The following is a 20,125-nucleotide window of genomic DNA, read 5'->3' on the forward strand; positions in this document are numbered from 1 at the left end:
GCGGGCGGGGCGCGGTCGGCGGCGGCGGAAGATGGCGCGGTGCGGGTGCGGGGCCGGGCTGTGCTGCTGCTGCTGCTGCGGCGAGCGGGAGAGCCGCACCCCCGAGGAGCTGGTACGGCCGCCGCCCCGCTCTGCCCTGCCCTCCCCCAGCTGCTCCCTGATCCCCCTCCGGATTTGTGCGTGCTGGCGGACCCCATCACCCCGGCTCTCGGCCCGGCCCCGCCCGGCTCTGGGCAACGCCTGAGGGTGGGTGGGCGGGCGGGGAGCGGTGCTGGAGTGCGGGCCCCGCGCCTCAGGGCCCGGTGTCGCCACCTCAGGGTGCTGCTCCTGGCCCAGTGCCTGATCCGATGCTCGTCCCGGCGCCACAGCCCGTTCCCGCCCGTTTTGCTGCCGGGCCTGGTGCTTCCCCGCCAGTGCCGGAGCCCCGCGCTGTCCCTACCCCGCATTCTTTGTCTGGGCCTCGCATCCCAGCGCCTGCAGCCGCTGCCCCTCGCAGCCTAAGGGGGAGTGGTCCTGGCAGCGGCTCTCTCTGATTCTAGCACTGCAGAGTGCTCTCTGCAAAATTGTTGTCCTGTGCTCCCCTGTACCCCGTTGCTGTGAAGGAAACGGGATGTGGGTTTAGGAGTTTGCTCTCGAGAGCTCCTGTATAGCAGTGATGTGTGTTCTGGCTGAGGGACAAGCTGTACGGTAAGACCTTTTAGCGTTACCACAAAGTAAGCGGTGGTTTGGTAATCCACACTCAATTTATAAGCAACAATGGTATAGGGCTTCTGTAATTTTGGCTTTGCTACCAGTATTCATGAACAGCTGTAGATGCATTCGTTCCCTTCATGGTTTGCCTTTCCTGCATTTGTTTTGCAGACGATCCTAGGAGAAACTCATGAAGAGGAGGATGAGATCCTTCCACGAAAAGACTATGAGGTGGGGAATTAACTAATCTGATATTCATGTGATAAGAACTGCAGACAGGTTTTGATCTGTTTGAGTTTGTAACGGGGCAGATACTCAGTATGGATCATTTGGTTGCATTGACATCAGCAGAAATACCGAGAGTTGCTGTGCTTGCAAAGAACTGTTTCTCATCTTTGTATGTTTCTGGGATAAAACTCTGTGAGTAGGTTGAATGTTTGCTCTCAAGTCAGACTCTTGATGAGAAGATTCATTTTCAGAGGCTGGTGCATTTTCCCACTTCTTCAGTGTGAGATTTATAGGCTCTGGTGGCCTTGTTTTCTGGTGACTATAGAAAGTATCTGTAGATACATGGTCACAGTTGCCTTTCTGTTGTCTCTGTTGTCATGCTGGCTCACAGCAGATCTTCCCATAGATTCTGCTGCTTACAGGAGGCTTTTGCTTTTTGCATCACTGTCTGGTGGCCCTGAAGTATTTAGAACAGTTGCTGTCAGTATGGGTGTCACCAGCCCAGCCTGTTACAGCTTGGCTTGAAAAGGTAAAGATGTGGATAAGAACTAGTGGAGTTTTGTGAGTGTGAGTGGGAAACTATTGCTGTTAACTCCTTGCTGTGATAAACTGAAGAATTGATAAGGTTCATCTGCACAGGAGTTGCTAGCTAGTGTTCCTGTTGCAGTGAGAGGGTGAATATAAAGATCCAATGTTATCCCCTGCACTGTCCAAGTGGAGACTTATAAAAAAGCCTAAAACTGTACAATGTGACTTCTCTAATATAAAGATGTATAAATCAGTTGTGCTTCTGTTTGTTTCACTGTCTCTCTCATCTTGAGCAGTGAAATTGTTCTTTCACTTTGTGGTTTTCAGGGTCTGACTGATCTAAATATTTAAATTAAGTTGTTTCCAGGAGTGTTTTCTCCTACTGTTGTTTGCAGAATCTACTGTGAGGGTAGTAGCAGTGACTTCTGTAGTCTTTAACAAGGTCTTCTAGACATTATTTTTTTCACAACCTGTTGCAGCTGATTCTCCTAAATTGACCTTTTTGCATTTCAGAGCTTGGATTATGATCGCTGTATCAATGACCCGTACTTGGAAATTTTGGAAAGCATGGACAACAAGGTAGGACCTTGTTCTTTCATAAGCTAAAACCACGGAAATTGTCCAGAGAAACTGTGGATTGGAAGTGTTCAAAACCTTTTTTTATGTGGCTTTGACCAGCCTGGGAGGAGAAGGTGTGCCTGTCCATGGCAGGGGGTGGAATGAGGTGAACTTTAAGGTCCCTTCCAACCTAGATCATTCTGTGATTCTAAATACACACTGCAGGAAATTGTATGGGTTTTTTCCTTATTTATGACTGATATTCTACCTGTTCTCCTGGTTTCTCTATTACAAAAAAAAAAAATAGTGAAGATTATAGTTCCCAGCATCTCTTGTGATCCTCAGTTTTAAAGTGAGCAAGATGTTGAGTCTTTCAGTTTCCTATTTTCAATTTGCTGTTGTCACAACACAATCTTATATTGATTTATCCTTCTGGCTGTTGGGCTGTGGAGCCTAAACCCACCTTCCAGAAAATCCCTGTTTCTGTGTTGCTTTTATTTTACTTGTTGCTTTTATTTTACTTTTTTTTTTCCATCCTCTTTCCAAACAGAAAGCCCAAAGATACGAAGCAGTGAAGTGGGTGCTGGTTTTTGCTATTGGAGTCTGTACAGGACTGGTAAGGATCAAGCTGTTTGGGGAATGAGGAAAATTCAGGAGACTAAGCAGGAATAATTTAGAAGTCGATGGCTAAGGAGTAAAGTTAAGAGGAAGCATTTCTCTTTCATGCTGATGAGAGCTTAGTAGATGGAGTTGTCTTTTGGGAATTACAGCATGTTGTTATACACTGTTTTTCAATAAGCCTTTTTTTTTCTTTCAGAACTTGCTGGGATTTCTTTGTAAAGTAGTCTGGCAAATCCTTTCATTTTGCATACAGGAAAACTTTTCCAAAGCGAACAACTTAGTAAAAAAGGATGACAGTTTATGGCTGAATTGTGAAAATCAGCTCAGCTGACTGTATAGCTCAATTAAATACCAGTTTTCTTCTGTAGCCTTAAGTATGTTGAGGGTGTTGAAAATGCTGCCAGATTAGGTCTTTAATGGGTATTAATCAGATGCAGAAGTGCATCTCTTCAGGAATAATGCTAGGATGGCTCTGTCCCAGTGAGAGGGAGGGAAGAAATCTGAGTTTTCAAAGCTGCTTTACTCTGAATGATGCTTTTGTCTTCTTCATTTTCTGTTCTCCCCTGTGTACATATTTCTGGTAGGATTAACTAGAGGGTAGTCTTCATTTGTATGTAGAAATTACTGATGGCAATTCTGTCTTCTTTTTCCCAGGTGGGCCTCTTTGTAGATTTCTTCGTGAGGCTCTTTACCCAGCTCAAGTTTCAGGTGGTACAAAGCTGTATCTTTTACCTTGGACCTTGCTAGACTCAAGTGACCTTTTCTTTTCTGTTCCCATGTTTTGCTCAGAACAGCTGACTCACAATTTTGCCATTGGGCATGTTGTTCATAATTAAGCAAGTTTTTAACTTGCTTATGTAATTCAGCCCCTGAAACCAAGAAATGTTTCCAGTGTCGGGTACCTAAGCAGAGACTGAAAGAATGGGTGGTTTCCCTTCTTCCTAACTCAGCGTTGAGCTTTGAAAAGGAAGCCTGGCTTCCTGACAGGTTGTGTTAGCTGCTCTGGCTGGATTAGGAAGCACAGGCTGGGAGGCCCAGATTTTACCAAGTGATTGTGCGTTGGTGTGGGGAATGTTGTTTTCCTTGACCATCCCTGCAGCGGTGGAGGAGTGCACTGAGAAAGGCTGCCTTGCACTGTCCTTGTTGGAGCTGCTGGGGTTCAACCTGACCTTTGTTTTCCTTGCCAGTCTTCTGGTCCTGATCCAAGTAAGCCTTCAGTCCATTGCTGCTCCTTACACAACCTTCCTTTCCTCTCACACATGTCCTTGATATGAAATATCCTTGCTAGAAACACCTTCTGCCCCAAAGCATCAAACTAGCTTCACATTTCTATTTGATTTTTGCTAAGCAGGGTCTCTTGGTCCCTTGCTCTCTGATGAGAAGTTGTTGGTCAGGTATGAAATCAGTGCACCATAGTGTCAGTGTTTCTTTTCTGCAGCCTGTAGCAGCTGGGTCAGGAATTCCTGAAATTAAGTGCTACCTCAATGGAGTGAAGGTTCCCGGGGTTGTGCGTCTGCGGACAGTGGTGTGCAAAGCTACAGGAGTGCTCTTCAGTGTGGCAGGAGGTAAGGAGGGCTCTGCTGTGTTGATCTTGTTGGGTGAAGGAGTCACTGAAGGGGAAAAAATGTTTTCTCTGCTTATATAGGGCACAGAAGGCCCTGCCTTTCCAGTAAAATCATTCTGGTGATTTGGAGCAGAGTTATGAGCCCTGAGTGCATTTATAGAGTAGAGAATAAACAGAAGGATCAGGACTATCAGGGAAACAAGTGATTTTCTAAGTGGGCTAGTCACATGTGACTCTTTGGGGCAGAATCCAAGACAGACACCTGAGAATGTTCAAGGAGCAGCCTGAGGGCAGAAGAGCAGAATAACCTGGAGAGTTCAGAGTCCTTGTAACAGTTGTTTTTCAATTATTTCACCCACTCAGAGTGCAGAATTTGTGCAAGTCTTTGCAAACATTTGGGGTTGTTGAGTGAGCAGGAGGTCAGCACCTCCCTGTGAGGAGCTGCAGGCTTGGCACAGAGAGATGTGCCATGGTATGGGAGTGCTGAGCTGATCTCTTCTGGCTTTGTCAGCAAGGGTTGGTGGCAGTGGGGGAAGTGCATTCCCTCAATAAACTCTGTTTTTCCAGGTCTTTTTGTCGGGAAGGAGGGGCCCATGATTCACAGTGGTGCTGTTGTGGGTGCGGGCTTGCCACAGGTTAGTGCTGGCCTGAGCCGTGGTCCTGGTCACGCCACTGTTTTGTAAGAGTAAGTTCCCATCTCCTGTGATTCTAAATCTTTACTTTTTTTGTAGTTCCAGAGCATCTCTTTGAGGAAGATCCAATTTAACTTTCCCTATTTCTGCAGTGACAGGTACTGTACCCAGGATGTGGAGGAGGGGAGAGGAGGATGAGTGAGCAGACTTCCTTGGGAGAAGGGTGATGGGCTGGGGTGAACCAGTCAGTTGTTTTATTGGTTTCTTTCTAGAGTTCTGCAGTTTCATTCTGCAGCAAGACAACACCAGTGTGTCACTCTTCCAAGCTGCTCTGGTCTTCCTGTTCATAGATGTTCTCTTGTGCTGCTCAGCAGATCTCTACTCATTTCAAACCTTTAATGTGGGTGGTTGAAAGCTCACCCCTTATGATTAGGATATACTACAGAGCAGGCTACTTCTCCTGAATGTGAACAAATTCTTGCCCTTTTGTTTCTGTAATTGTTTCAAGTGATGCTGGAGTCCATGGTTTGGGATGATTCCTCACATACTGGGCAGTTGTGTAGTACCAGAGTTCTGCTCTGTGTTTGTGTTCTACAAAAAGAGCACAATGCTGCAGCTTAATGAGCAAATGGTGGTGTCTGCCATGGCCAGCTTTGCTCCCAGCTCTCATCCTGCATCTCTGGGATATTCCATAAATGGGGATGATCTCTTACCTTGCAGAAGCTAAGCATGTCCAGAGCTCTAATTTGCTAAACTGAGGTTGTTTTTCTCTTCATTTCAGGGATAAAAGGGATTTTGTATCTGCTGGAGCAGCTGCAGGGGTTGCAGCTGCTTTTGGAGCACCAATTGGAGGCACTCTTTTTAGTTTGGAAGAAGGTTCCTCCTTCTGGAACCAGGGACTTACATGGAAAGTGGTGAGTGGTGATTCTGACTCTTTCTGTGTGTCTGTTCCTTGAGAAGAGGGCTCCCCTTGGTAGGGTTTGTTCATGCGGGCATTCTGATTATCCTGCTTCTTCCTGAGCTGTCTTGGCAGAAGGGAAGTTGCCTGTTCTATCAGTGTTCCAGAACTACTACAGATCAAGGGCAGAGATGAGCCCTGATACCTGATTTGGTATTATCTGGAACTGTGGGACAGCTCTAGGCAGCAGATTTAGTGTACCTGGGAGAGTGGGCTTTTGTGCCTGGGCTCTCTGCAGTCTGATCCCTTCCACAGTCAGTTCCTTTGCCCAGGCATAGGTCTCAAGGAAGAGCTGACTGTGCCAATCTGTTCCACAGCTTTTCTGTTCCATGGCTGCCACTTTCACCTTGAATTTTTTCCGCTCTGGGATTCAATTTGGAAGCTGGGGGTCTTTCCAGCTCCCTGGGCTGCTGAACTTCGGGGAGTTTAAGGTAAGATTTACTCTTATTTCCCCACTCCAGTCTCTTGTTAATCCTGTGCTTCTGTTAGTTTGAAGGTTTCTTTTGTCACATGCTTGTATTTCAGTGGAAGGCACTTTATACTTATCTGCAATACATTGATACCCTCAGACAGAATTGTTGCCTTTTGATTTTAGTTACTCAGAATCTCTAGGTGTGGAGACAGAAGTGTTGGTAGGAAATTGCAGCAACTACTGTAATGCTTTTTGGTACACTTTTCTGCACAGTGCTCTGAGTCTGATAAGAAATGCCACCTCTGGACAGCTGTGGACCTGGGCTTTTTCATTCTGATGGGGATTGTAGGAGGCCTTCTTGGAGCCACCTTTAACTGCCTGAACAAGAGGCTTGCCAAGTACCGCATGCGCAATGTGCATCCCAAGCCAAAGCTGGTCAGGTATGTGTGCTCTCTCCAGCTTGTACAGGCATCTCTGCTCCCAAAGCAATAGCATCAGTCTAGGAGACCCTTTGAGTAGGATTGGAGGAAATCTCAGACTGGTTGTTTTAAAAATCACTAAATGAATCCTCCATAGAACTTCAAAGCGAACACCAGGAACCAAATGTTACAGTCCCTGTAAGTTTTTGGTGACTTTGGTGGTACAGAGAGAATTGCAATCCCTCTTATAAGGGCAGTGGAGGGAGCTCTTTATCATAAAGGCTGAACAAACCAGAGCTTTGTCTCCGTGCAGGATTTTTTTTGTGTCCTTGTCCAAACTGATGTGGAAGGAATAGCTGATCTCACTTTATAAAATCATGTTGGTTAATTAAATTCATAATATCTGTGCTGTTTAGAGAGGGAACTTCTGTGTTGTTTTGAAAGCAGCTGTTTGTTTGCTCTAGACAGCTCCTAAACACAAAGCCCATGTTTAAAGAGAAAAATAAGTGTATTTCAGCAGTTAGAAAAGAGATTGAGAGACTGTGCATCACCCTGCCCAGTTCTATCTACCCTTTTACCCTGTAAGGATGTGCAGAACATTGTTTCCATATGAACAGCCTCATTACTGAACCCTGGGGCTTTTCATGTGTGGCTGATGTGTCTTCTCTGGGCAGAAATAGCTGATTTTGGGGGCAACCAGTTAAAAAGGGGAGCTAAGGCAATCCCTGGGAACCAAGTCAAAATTCAACTTGATTTCCAGTGTTCCTTGTTCTGATGCTAAGCTATGGTGAGTGCTGCTTCTTGCAGCCTTATCAAAGTCATCTGCAGAGCTAGGACTAGGTTACAGTGCGGAGTGTGGCTTCAGTGCACGGTCTTTGTTGTGTCTTTCAGAGTCTTGGAGAGCTTGCTTGTGTCATTGACCACCACTGTCATGGTCTTTGTGGCCTCCATGGTTCTGGGGGAATGCCGGCAGATATCTTCCAGCAGGCACGGTGGCAATGACACCCTGAACCTTCAGGTGGGGGGCTCTTCTGTGAATATTATGTTCCCTGTCATATTGTTCACCCTGCAGAGAGACACAGGCTTGTAATGAGCTTTTGACAGCGTGCAGTACATAACAGAGCTGCAGTGAGAGCCCACGGAGGGTTGCAGGAGCTATGGGTAATAATGAAACCTACGCTGTGCTTTTGTACAAAGTAACTCAGGCTCTGAGTCAAGGAGCCCATTGATGTTGTAGGCCCCATCTCTGCTATTGATGTTTGGTTTGAACTTCCCAAAGCATGGCTGTCCTGGGCTAACAGTAACAGAAGTGTTATTTCCATTCTCCCCGAAGGCTAATGTAGGAGACAGTGAATTTTAACCCTTTGTGTGTTTTGTGTTCTGCATTAGGATATATCAGAGGATGTCAATTCAAGCATCAAAACTTTTTTTTGCCCAAATGAAACGTACAATGACATGGCCACGCTCTTCTTCAACCCTCAGGAGTCAGCTATTCTGCAGCTCTTCCACCAGGATGGTAAGTAGTTAGGAGACTGCCTCATCCCACACTTAAGCTTCAGAGCTTCATCTTAGCTGGAAGAGCACCACAAGGCTAGCAGCATCTTCAGGCCTTCATGGCTCTGGAGGACTGCTAGAAAAACTGGTAAAAGTCTCTGATGGAAAGAAAGGCCTGTTTTTCCTCTCTTTTCACTTACTCATTGTCTGCATGTGTGTTTGGACTGAGACTCAGTAGCTGTTCTGAGATGAGCCTGCTGTGAGCTGAGGGGTGGATGGTGCAAGACTCTATCTTGGACAAACATGTGCCCCTTTAGTCATGATTCTTCTTGTGTTGCAGGTACTTTCAGCCCAGTCACCCTATCCCTGTTCTTCCTTCTCTATTTCTTACTCTCCTGCTGGACATATGGGATCTCTGTGCCCAGTGGTCTGTTTGTACCATCACTGCTTTGTGGGGCTGCCTTCGGACGCCTGGTCGCCAACCTCCTCAAAAGGTGCATCAAGTGTGCGTGTGAGGGACATGCTGCAGGTGCACCATGAGCTCTCAGGCAGGTTTTTCTAATCTGAGGGCTCTGTGCTTTGCTCTAGCTACATTGGTCTGGATCACATCTACTCAGGAACCTTTGCACTGATTGGGGCAGCAGCATTCCTGGGAGGAGTGGTCCGCATGACCATCAGCCTGACTGTCATCCTCATTGAGTCCACCAATGAGATCACCTATGGGCTCCCCATAATGATCACCCTCATGGTGAGTGCAGGACCAGTGGCTCTGGCTTTTTGCAGACTGCTTGAACACGTGCTGGCCATGAATCTTTGTTACTTTCAGGGCTATCATAAGCCAAGGGGTCTTGCACTTGGAACAGCAACTCAGTAAGACCTCGTGTTTACCATGCAGGTAGCCAAGTGGACAGGAGACTTTTTCAACAAAGGCATCTATGATATCCACGTGAACTTGAGAGGAGTGCCTCTTCTGGAGTGGGAAACCGGGATGGAAATGGATAAGTAAGGCTGCTCCTCTTGGCCAGGCTGTGGGTTAGAGTTTGTTGCGGGGATTCTTGCTCAGAAATGTATTAATGCAGGGGGATGATGCTTCATCTTCAACAAACCTGGTTGCTCTGAGGAGCAACAGTGAGGGCTGCTGTGAAAGGAGTTGTGCACCAGGCCTGCAGCAGGAAAGAGATGCTGAAGCCCTTTCTGAGGGGGTGGATGGGTGGAAATCTGCAGGGTGGATTTGGGAAGTTCAGTAAGAGCTTTGTGAAAACATTCCATTGGACTTTGCTTCTTGTGGAATGTCATCGTCTTCCCACCTGTTGTCTCTTCCTGGTAGTGTTTAGAAACTTTATTGTAAGTTAGAACATTCTACCTTTCCTCTAGTGCATCATTGATACAATGTTATGTTTTAAAAAAAAATTAAAAAATCAGGTGTACCATCACTGCTGATACCACAGTGGAGGTGAGCGCAAAGGTAAAAGGAGCTAGCAGAATTTAACTGCAGCAGACTCCTTCAGGATCTTGTTTAGGGACTAGTTTGTTCATCACCAGCCTTCTGTCACTGATGTGATGCATGCAGCAATCTTGGATTTCTGTTTCTTCAGGCTACAAGCCAGTGACATCATGGAGCCCAACCTGACGTACGTGTACCCCCACACCCGGATCCAGTCCCTTGTCAGCATCCTGCGCACCACTGTCCACCATGCCTTCCCTGTGGTGACAGAGAACCGGGGCAATGAGAGGGAGTTTATGAAGGGAAATCAACTGATCAGTAACAACATCAAATTCAAGGTAAAGGCTTGCTTGTTTGGTAGGTTGAATAGTAGAGAGCTTTGTTTTGCATTCAGAATGGCCTTGCTTTAGCTGTTTGAGCTTTTGGGAAGAATTTGGGTCAGAGATAAGCATCTACTGCAATAGAAAATTTTTAAGAACTCCATTTCATTCTATTGTCTGGGTGATGGTAGAGACAAAAGAGTGGACTGCATTCCCAGAGGGAAAAATTAAGAAGAAAAACTAATCTGTTTAGCATAGACATGGAAACATTTGGATTTGTTACTGAATTGCACAGTCCTATTCTTGCAAGTCCTGCAGCAGCTGTGGCTAATGAACATGTTATGTGGTGGCACAAAGCTATGATTAGTAGTTCATAGTCACTCTTGGATAACTGTTGACTTGCTTAGTGAGTATCTGAAAATTTTGTTGTATTCAGAAATCCAGTATCCTTACCCGAGCTGGAGAGCAGCGCAAGCGGAGCCAGTCCATGAAGTCCTACCCTTCGAGTGAGCTGCGGAACATGTGTGATGAGCACATAGCAACAGAGGAGCCTCCTGAAAAAGAGGATCTGCTGCAACAGATGCTGGAGAGAAGGTGAGGTCCTGCTAGGCACAAATGTACGGAAGAAGGGTTTTTCCATATGTTGAGATGTGTTGTAAAGAATGTTTCACATGTCAGCGGAAACAGTGCTGGTATCCACGTTTTAGAAGTGATTTGTCACGTCTGAGGAGCCAGTGCTGTGTCTCACACCTGTGACCAAGTCCCAGGCAAGTGGGTTATGTCCAGTTTCTTAGATTTCCTTCAGACACTTATACAGACATATTTTCTTGAGAGGATGAAGTACTTGGGAAGATTTCTGTAGAAATCAATGTCCTCTTGTCTGCAAAAATGTGAGAGCTCTGGAAAGCTCCCTTATCCTAGCTCATGACCTGGTGCCATGATACTGATCCCACCTTTCTGGTAACTGGGCTGAGTCATCAGGCTTATGTTGCTGTTTCTTCCAGGTAGAAGCCCACTCTAGTGAATAATTTTCTACATCAGTGATCATGACTTTCATGAATGGCATCCTCACCCTAATATTTTGCCAGATGCTTCAGCTTTTATTAGAATCTGAGTAATTTGTAACTGAAAATTGCTTTAATAGCAAGTGATTTGAAATTGAGTTAGGAGACTGTCCCATTCTGCTGCTCTGACCATATAATGGCTCTTGACCTCTCTCCCCTGTATTTTTTTTGTGAAATCTCGCTTGTCCCTAGCAAGATTCCCTGAAATATTCAGGGGAAAGTTGCCAAGAGCTGAAACAGCTGCTCTTTTGGGAGCTGGGGTATGTGAACCTTGTAACACATGGTGTTAAATCCATCACAGATACACTCCTTACCCCAATCTGTACCCTGACCAGTCTCCCAGTGAGGAGTGGACCATGGAGGAACGCTTCAGACCCTTGACCTTCCATGGCTTGATCTTGCGCTCACAGCTGGTCACCCTCCTTGACCGGGGGGTTTGCTACTCTGAGAGCCAGTCGGTGAGTCTTCCTCTTCAGAAATTGCAACAGACACATCCCTGCCTTCTCAGGAGGTTGGGAACAATCTTCATGGGCTGCCAAAAAGAATATATCTATTTTTAGACTCTAAGAAATGCATGTGTGTTTTTAAAGTTGCAGACGGGTAACGGGAATTCTCCCTTGCAGCTCTTAGAGTAAAGGAAGTCGAAAATATCCTCAGGAAAAGGAGAGCCACTGTTAAAAAAGTCATCCAATAGACCTGTTTGTTGCATAAAGCTGTGGAGAATATATGATATGAATATAAGACATAAAGATATGCAGAACTGGAGAACAGAGCATCCAGCAGTACATACTTTGTGTTTTACTGCTGTGTGTTGAGGTCCTAGCAGAAAAATATCAGCTCTGTCACTGAGATCAGGCCCAGCTCCCACAAGGCTGGTTTCCTGCTGTCCTCCAGTGTCAAGTATAGATTTGTCAGAAGCTGGGGAACTGTTCTCTCTCAGCTAAAGGCCTGCACAGGTTTGGGTAACAGCACCTCTGCAGAAGGTGGGTTTGTGGGTGTGAGAGGAGAAGGAGATCTGGGGGAGTGATCAGGAGGCATGGTTTGCTGTGCTGTTTGCAGCCCCTCTGTTGTCTGGAATCGTGACACATGGGTTCAGTGGGATTTCTTTTGATTGCAGAGTGCAAGTCAGCCTCGTCTGTCCCACGCAGAGATGTTGGAGGATTATCCCCACTACCCAGATATCCATGATCTGGACCTCACATTGCTGAACCCTCGTATGATAGTGGTAAGATATGCACTGCAGTGTGACAGTCCCTCCTCATATATATTTACAACTGTCCAAAGCCTTTAAAAAACATTGAGGGCATGTTTTAAAATGGTCTTTGGTGCAGTGACCAACATCCTGTGCTCCTCAAGCACTCAGCCTTCTCTGCATGTAGAAATCCCCTGCTATGAGGTGTCCATTGGTGCTTTACTTCTAGAATAAGGTGTTGCCTGTCCAGCTTAACTTCTCAACAAACCAAACCAAAATAATGTCATATTTGTGCAGAAATAGAAGATGACCACAGTCAAATACTCTGTCCAGGCATCAGTGCCATGCAGGACTTGTAGGAGTTGCATGTTAGTGATTCCCAGAGACATTGAAAATGCCTCTTGTAAATAACATGATTGCTTTTCTTTCTTAGGATGTCACCCCATACATGAACCCATCACCCTTTACTGTCTCTCCAAATACTCATGTGTCACAAGTCTTCAACCTGTTCAGGACAATGGGACTCAGGCATTTACCAGTTGTGAATGCAGTTGGAGAGGTGAGTCCTTGTGTTGGCTTAGCTGAGCAAGGAAGCCACAGTGTTTGTGCAACATTTTCCATCTTTGGGACAATTAAGATCTCTTTTAATATCAAACAGAAATGCTTTAAAGAGATCAGAATAGGATTTTTTTAGGGCCCTGAAGGCTTGATTACTGTGACTTTGTTGGCATCTTTTGTGTCCTTCCTGTTTCCCCTTTACCTGCAAAGAGCAGGACATGCATCTCTCCTGTCTCAGGTGCGCAGCCTGTAGAAGCTGTCCCATTTTTGTATCTGTTGAGAGGCCCTGGGCTCATTAGAGGCCACTAATTTGCCTTTCCTTTCACAGCTTTATTCAAGGCTAAGAGCAAAATTTCCTATATGTTGGGGCAAGAGGTTTTTCTGTAGGAAGGGAGTTGTATTCTGTTTCTACTCACAGGAGCAGCAAACAAAGGAGTGTTTAAATGGTCTGTACTTGACTCACTGTCCCTCTGCCATCTACAGTGCCCAGAAACAGTCAGTAGATGTCAGCAACCTCCTATAACCACTATGAGAAGCTGTTTCGCCTAAGCCTGACCTGGTCTGTGTGAGGCAGCACTGCTTTTTCTGCCTTACGGTTCCCCATAGTTACTCTGCAGGGCCTGTGAGTTGCAAACGAGATGTTAACTTATTCCATTTTAGTACAAGATGCTCTTGTGGTACTAGAGGGCAGCCTAGTTCTAAACTCTTTCCATGTGTAAAATCAGAGAGGTGTTTCACCAGCTGAAATGTGTGGTTTGACTTTATCCACAGCAGGCTGGGAGAGGGTCCCTCTTGTCACCTGCCAGTGTACCTTAGCTAGTCTGGACCATTTCTCTGTTTTGGTCTTTGGAGCTTCCTTGAATGTATCTGACAGGAGCTATCTGAAGTCATGCCATGTGGAATACCAGAAATGTCTTGAATGAAGCCCTAAAGGACAGCTTTGTTATTTCCAGTTGCAGTTTTTACTTCCCGAAGGATTTTACATCCTCTGACAGGGAAAGGATTTCCCTTCCTAGGCACAGGGTCCAGACACCACAGCAATGGTGAAGCTGTTCATTTGAGTGTTGTTGTTTGGTTGTAAGTTGTTTGTTTGGGTGTAGTTAAATCAGCATTCTTGCCTGAAGAGTAAGTGTAGGTAGAGGGAGGAATGTTGTCTCTGTAAATTTCAGTTTGAATCTGCTCTAACTCGGCATTGGTCGAGAACTGCTCTCAGGTTTCCTCTTTTTGAGTTGTTGAAAAGAACAACCACTTGTGAAAAACGCCAATCACTTGTTTTTAAAATTTTAAAAGTTTAATAGTAATAAAATGGTTATAAAAACTAGTAATACGATTAGAGTAATAATAATTTGGACAAATTGAATTAGGACAATATGAGACAATAAATACAAAGAGTTATGGACGTCCAGGTACCTTTTTCTGGGCAGCACGAGCTCGGAAAAGGACCCACGTTAACAGAGGATTAACCATTAAAAGCAACTGCCTGTTGCATATTCATACATCTCATACATGATGCATAAATTCCATTCTAACACAGGATTCTGTCTGAGCAGTGTCAGCTTCTTCCTCTGAATCCTAACAGTGCCTTCGAGGTGGGGAGAAGTTCATTTCTTCTGATAATGGAGCAATAAATTCTCTTTCTCTGAAAGATTTAGGTGTCCTGTGGCTGCTGTCTTGCTGCGAGTCCTTTCTTTAAAAAAAGTATCTTACATAGCACAGTTTCTATGTTAACATTTTGTTATAACCTAAAACTATATTCACAGTACTTAAGAGAATTAATACAGCATAACTTTCTAACACAACACATATAACATTCATTTTAATATTTGCGAAAAGCCAATCATAAAATACGCATTTTTTACACACTTTATTATGGATGTCTTTCAGTGGCACATCTCTGATACAGATTTGTATCTTTTCTTCTTCTTTCCTTCCTGTTTAAGGTTGTTGGGATAATCACTCGGCACAACCTGACCCATGAATTCCTGCAGGCAAGACTGAGACAGCACTATCAGACCATTTGATGCCCCTGCCCCTCTGTCAGTGTGGCTTCCTCCCTCTCCAAGCTGGCACACATGCTCGCATCCTGCTTGGACCACACAAGGCCCAAGACCTCCCGTTTGGCTTCTCACGTGCATATCAAGCCTGGGGAACTGGAAAACATTTTGCTAGCCAGAGAATTAGAGGAGCTGCCTGAGCCCAGAGCTGTTGATTGGCCTCAGGCACTTGGTTTGACAACTCTTGATCCAGGTGTTTTCTTCCCCTGTCCCCCAGTTATCTCCTTCTGTCAGATGTTGTCCTGACACTCTGTGTTCTGACATTTTATTTTGGGGTTTTCTGAAGAGTTGGAAAAAAGAACTTTTTCCCTCCACTGTATCCTGGGCAAAGAACTGCAGTGTCTTTCTCTTCCTCCTGTGTGACTCCCTTTTCTTCTTCCTCCCTTGTTCCTGCAACTGTTGCCTTATTTGTGTGAGAAGGGAGTTACTGTCACCACTGAGAGGAGATGCTGAAGGCTGCAAATATCAGATAGCTGCTCTCCAGGATGGTTTCCTGCTAAAGCAGTTTGAAAAAATCCAGCGTTTTCGAAATGTACCTGTCTTTGGAAGTGTTCCCCTTTGCCCATATTTTTTTCACTCTGGCTTAATTTGTTCTTAATTTCTCTCCTTCTTTCATGGGGAAATGTTTCTGCTGTGATGTTTTTGATAGCAGCTTAGCAAATTTGGAGTTCAAAATGGTTACATTTCAGTTACTGTTTGGGTTTATAAATATTTAATACATTTGTGAACATCTCAGAGAAAGGAGATCTCTTCCCTATTAGCTGTTGCTGTTATCTCCCTGTAAGAGACTCTTAGAAGATGCTTGGTGGCACTCCACTTTGACATTCCTGCATTTCTTGGCATTTGTAGGCACTTTGTCCCTGCACTGCTCAAACAGTGAGAGCCTGGGGCACCTTTCCAGCTGGAGTCAGAGACCAGGGAACTCCACATCCTGAGAGCATGGAGAAGTGTTGCTTTGTGGAAGCAAATAGAACTGGTGGTCTCTGGGCTTGCTTGAATTATCTCTGTGTCATGAGAGGGGTTGCTGTAGTTCCAGGCTGCCATAGGGAGGGATACTTGGTGCTGGTGGCTAAGGCAGGATCTCCTGCAGGTGATAAGTGAGGCTGTCTGTGCTCTATAAATGCTTGGGATAATGTTTGCAACAATCTGTAAGGGCAAAATCAGCACTCAGGAGCCAGTTGCAGCCAGTTCAGTGCTTTAGCAGGTACCATCCTGGCCAGCACCTGTATTGTTCCAGCAGGCACCTGCCCTGCTGAGTTCTCTGTGCAGATAACCCTCAGTGGGAAGCCAGTGCTGTGCCTCAGGGACTGCAGAGCTGATTGGCTTGATAAAGCACAGAGCATTCTCTCAGCCAAGATACATGGGGAATGTATTCCAGAAAAGCTTCTACACAGCCTCTGAGCTCTGCAGTTAACCTGTTGTCTGCCATAAGGAGCTGCTGAGGTGGGAATTGGGACAGAAGGCAGACTCTGTTGATTTTCTGTATTTCCTTAGAGCATAGGAGTTGGCATCAGGTACTACCCTTGATTTGTGAATTCTTTCCCTGTAAGTAGAGTGAGGATGTTTGTTCTGTCGGGATAGTCTCTGCAGGTGTTGTCTGAAATGCCTGTGTTCCCTGAGCTCTGGTCTTACACTGAGCTGTCCCTGCAAACTTCCAGCACCCATTTGCACTCCCTGAAGCTGGGCTGTGGGTGTGAAATATGCTTATGTTAGGCTACCTTTCATTCAAAGGATCTGGGTAATTAGGAATCGCAGGAATCCTGGTTTTGTGGGATTTCAGATCACTTAGGTGGAATTGGCAATCCTGTACTGTTGGAACACCTGTCAATGTCCTCTGTCTCCCCATGACAAATGTTTCTCCTCTTGATCATGTTGAGTGTGTGTGGAAGGGAAGGTTCCTTCTCTTCCTGCACATGAATAAGGCTCCTTAGGTTGTTTGCCTTGAGCTGGTCCTGTTTTATTCCCGCACACAAATGGCAGGGTGTTTTGCTGCAGGATGAATTTGTCATTGCTGCTGAGACTAGAGTTGGGCAAGTCAGACAAATCAGGCTGGAGAATCTTATCAAGGTTTTTCTGGGCACCAGGCACTTCCCTATGAGAAGGCACTTTGCCTTCAACCTGTTGGCAGCACTGTCTGCTCTGCCTGGGCATCTTATTCAAATGTTTCAGCTGAAAAACACCCTTTCCTTCTTTCAGTAAAGACATTTTCAATGAGGATGGTGGGTGACCCTGTCAGCTGCTTTAAAGGGAAATCTCAGTGTGCAATTACTATTCTGTAGCCTGCAGAAAAGGAATTACAAGTTCACCTGACATTTGGAGATGCAGTATTTCCCTTCTGATGAGGACTGATGCCAAGGGGTTTGTGTTGAATCAGTCTTCTCACACTTCAGTTACTTAAATCCTTTCTTACAACACACTTACTGCTTCTACCCTGGCTCTAGTTGCTAAGTGATTTACTAAGAAACTTATTCTAACATAGGTGCCAGGAATGTTTCAACAGAGCAGCACTAAGGGAAAAATAACCCAGAACTGGGTTAGTTCTGCTGGCAAGGTTAGGGGGTTAGTCTGGGGCCTTCCTCCTTGCCTTGTGGCTTCCTGTGCAGTGTTAATTATGCAGTTTTGAATTATTAATTACTGTGAACCATTCCAATGGTATCAACTTACCTTTCCATTTTTTTTTTTTTGCACTGTTTTTTGTTACGAAATGATGTAAGCTAATTCCATGGTGTGTGTATATAAATTGTATTTTTTTTATAATTTGTATAAATATATTTTTATTTGAACTATGGCACTTGGGAAGTATTCATGTAGCTGTAACATGTCTGAGAGTAAAATGTTTGTGTGTCTCCTTCAGCACTTTCAAGGCCTTTTGATGTTTCTAGTATTGTTTTATTTTTGCCCTTTATGATAATAAAACCAGTAGAACATGGCAACATCCAAGAGCATGATTTGAGGTAGTTGAGTCGTTGCTATTTGAGCTGTCTGGATCTAACAGTTTGAACAGAGGTGTTGTTAGACTAGGCAGAGAGGAATGGCTGTGATCCATCAGCTTGTGGCCCCTGCAGTTCCACGTTCTCACCACAGCTCTTTCAAAGGAGGGAATTTGATAAGGAGCTAAATTGTTCCCATTGTGCTGCTCTTCTTACCTGAGAACTCACCTCCTCCCAGTAAGTTAATGAAAGAGGTTTAAACTACAGTGTGTCACCTCTTGTTTTACAGTTGGCTTCTCCAGGGTATGAAGAATGTTAATTTCATCTTGAATATTTATTTAGTTTGTGCCTATCTTTCCTGCTTTGTCCTGTTGTCTGCCTTACAGAAAAGAATTAGTGACAATTTTTGAGCTTTCATCTCATTTTGGCTTACAAGCCAAAAATGTAAGTACAGTCTTTGAGCACTGTAGAAATACCTGACCCAAAAGCTCACTGCCTTTCCATGTTTCTATGCATCAGGGGCTGAGTTGTACAGGATTCATGCAGTACAGAATATACAGATGTTGTACAGATGCACACAGTAGCTCTCTGAGGCACTTTAACACAGAGTTAGCAGCAGCTTGTCTGACTCTGCCCCCTGGCTCTCCCTTGGTGAGTGTGTGATGCCAGGGAAAGCCTGAGATGGGTAAAACCATCTCTTGGGAGGGAATGGCAGAAAATCTGATTTGAGGAGCTAAAGAAGTGCCACAGAGGGCTTAACTAAGCAAGGAATAGGAAGGATACACTAGGAGGGGCAGGAAGGAGTCATCAGGAGAAGGGACTGGGGGAACTCTGCTTCAGCTCTGTGCTGCCTTTGATTGTAAATGCAGCAACACAGGAGGGAATGGGAGAGGTTTATAGACTCACTGAATCCAACCATGTGCATAATCCCTGTAATGACACACTGGGGCTCTAGCAGAAAAAAATAGTGGTGTTCAGTGAGATTATTTTTTTAATTTTTGCTTTGCTAGCAGGATACAAGCTGCCTCTTCAGTGTGTGTGCATTCCCATACAGGCATGTGCATTCCCAGTTGTGAATCATGCTGCAGGCACAGGGAGGAACAGAGGATGGCTGCCTGGAGCCTTGGCTGTTGCAGGGCTGTGAGAAGAGAGTGAAGCTGCTCTTGTTGTCCAGGGTGCTGAAGGGCTTTTCAGCAGCAGTGGGAGACACTCAGTCTCCTCTGCATCCACTGTTCAAATGCAGTGTCTGAAAAGGCTCACTGGGAGCTGGGATGAGACATCAGTGAACTCCCCTGCTGTCTGGGAGGGGAGGGGAGTCAGTCAGTGAGGTTTGGATGTTGAGGTAATATCACTGTTATATTTTCTGAAAAATCCCTTTGCCAGGATTTTTTCTCCTGGGAAGCTGAGAAGCCTCAGAAAATAATGAGAACAATAATTATGTGATTGCTTCTCCTGTTTTGCTGCTTTGGAATGTGGTCTAGATATTGTTTACCAACTGGTCAATGTTTGATTGGTTTCATGTGAATTGGTTTTATTTAATGACCAATCACCATCAGCTGTGTTGGACTCTGAGGAGTCAGTCACGAGTTTTTCATTATCATTCTTGTTAAACTTTCTGTCTATATCCTTCTCTCTTTAGTATAGTTTAGTATAGCATTCTTTTAATATAATATCATAAAATAATAAACCAGCCTTCTGAGAACATAAAGTCAGATTCTCATCTCTCACCTCATCCTGGGAACCCTCACAAACTCAACAAGATAACAGTTTAAAAGTGAGTAGGATGTCCCTTTCTCCAGGCTGTTTCAATTGCTGTATGGGCTGTGTATGGTTTAACACACATCTTACTGATACTTTAAGCATTTTAAAGCAGACTGGAGCCCATATATACCAGTTTCAGTAGAAAACAATACTGTGTTGAAAACTCATGACTAGCACCTCAGACATTACAACCTTGAGACCTTTGTTGACTCCCCCAGCAGCTCTTTGATGCCTATACTAGAGAATATCTCTCTGGGATGGCTGAATTAACACACCAGTTTTATTCTTCTTTTCTTGTATTCCAATTCCCAGCATAGCAGGCCTGATTCTAGTTGCCTTCCCACCACCTTCTGTTGTCATAAACTTCACCTCCTCCCGAGAGGGATTGTGCTGGTTTTTCTGAGAGAGCAGTCAGGAGATGGTAATAGAGGGGGAAAATCTTACAAATCTTCCTTCCCACATAGAAGTGTGGGACACACTTATCAAGCAGATGTTAATCAGCAAAAGCCTTTGGGGGTCAAGATTCAGGAGAAGTAAATCAAGCAAGCTGGTTGTGGCCAGATTGGGATGTGAACTGGCACAGCTCCACGTCTCCCTGCAGCAGTGGAGGGTGGGTGTGTGCCCTGTCCTTCACATGTGATTTCTTAGAGGAACCAAGCAGTGCTGACAGCTCCTCTTGGCATTCTTCCCTGCCAACT

General features: G+C 45.0%; 1 protein-coding gene across 1 annotated transcript; it reads left to right on the top strand.

Annotated features, from left to right (window-relative positions):
- The first annotated feature begins 6 nt into the window (after nt 1-6).
- CLCN6 (chloride voltage-gated channel 6) lies at nt 7-17,665 on the top strand. Its single transcript, XM_030963754.1, has 23 exons — nt 7-112; nt 862-921; nt 1,960-2,025; nt 2,555-2,620; nt 3,280-3,346; nt 3,725-3,831; nt 4,064-4,190; nt 4,757-4,824; nt 4,921-4,979; nt 5,603-5,735; nt 6,097-6,210; nt 6,465-6,631; nt 7,502-7,628; nt 8,000-8,126; nt 8,445-8,598; nt 8,693-8,852; nt 9,000-9,106; nt 9,700-9,886; nt 10,305-10,462; nt 11,234-11,390; nt 12,050-12,157; nt 12,558-12,683; nt 14,623-17,665. Exons 1-23 carry the CDS (start codon nt 32-34, stop codon nt 14,701-14,703), a joined length of 2,607 nt encoding a protein of 868 aa, XP_030819614.1. The 5' UTR covers nt 7-31; the 3' UTR covers nt 14,704-17,665.
- Nucleotides 17,666-20,125: the final 2,460 nt, after the last annotated feature.

The sequence above is a fragment of the Camarhynchus parvulus genome, chromosome 21, assembly GCF_901933205.1.
Source record: "Camarhynchus parvulus chromosome 21, STF_HiC, whole genome shotgun sequence".
Taxonomy (NCBI): domain Eukaryota; kingdom Metazoa; phylum Chordata; class Aves; order Passeriformes; family Thraupidae; genus Camarhynchus; species Camarhynchus parvulus.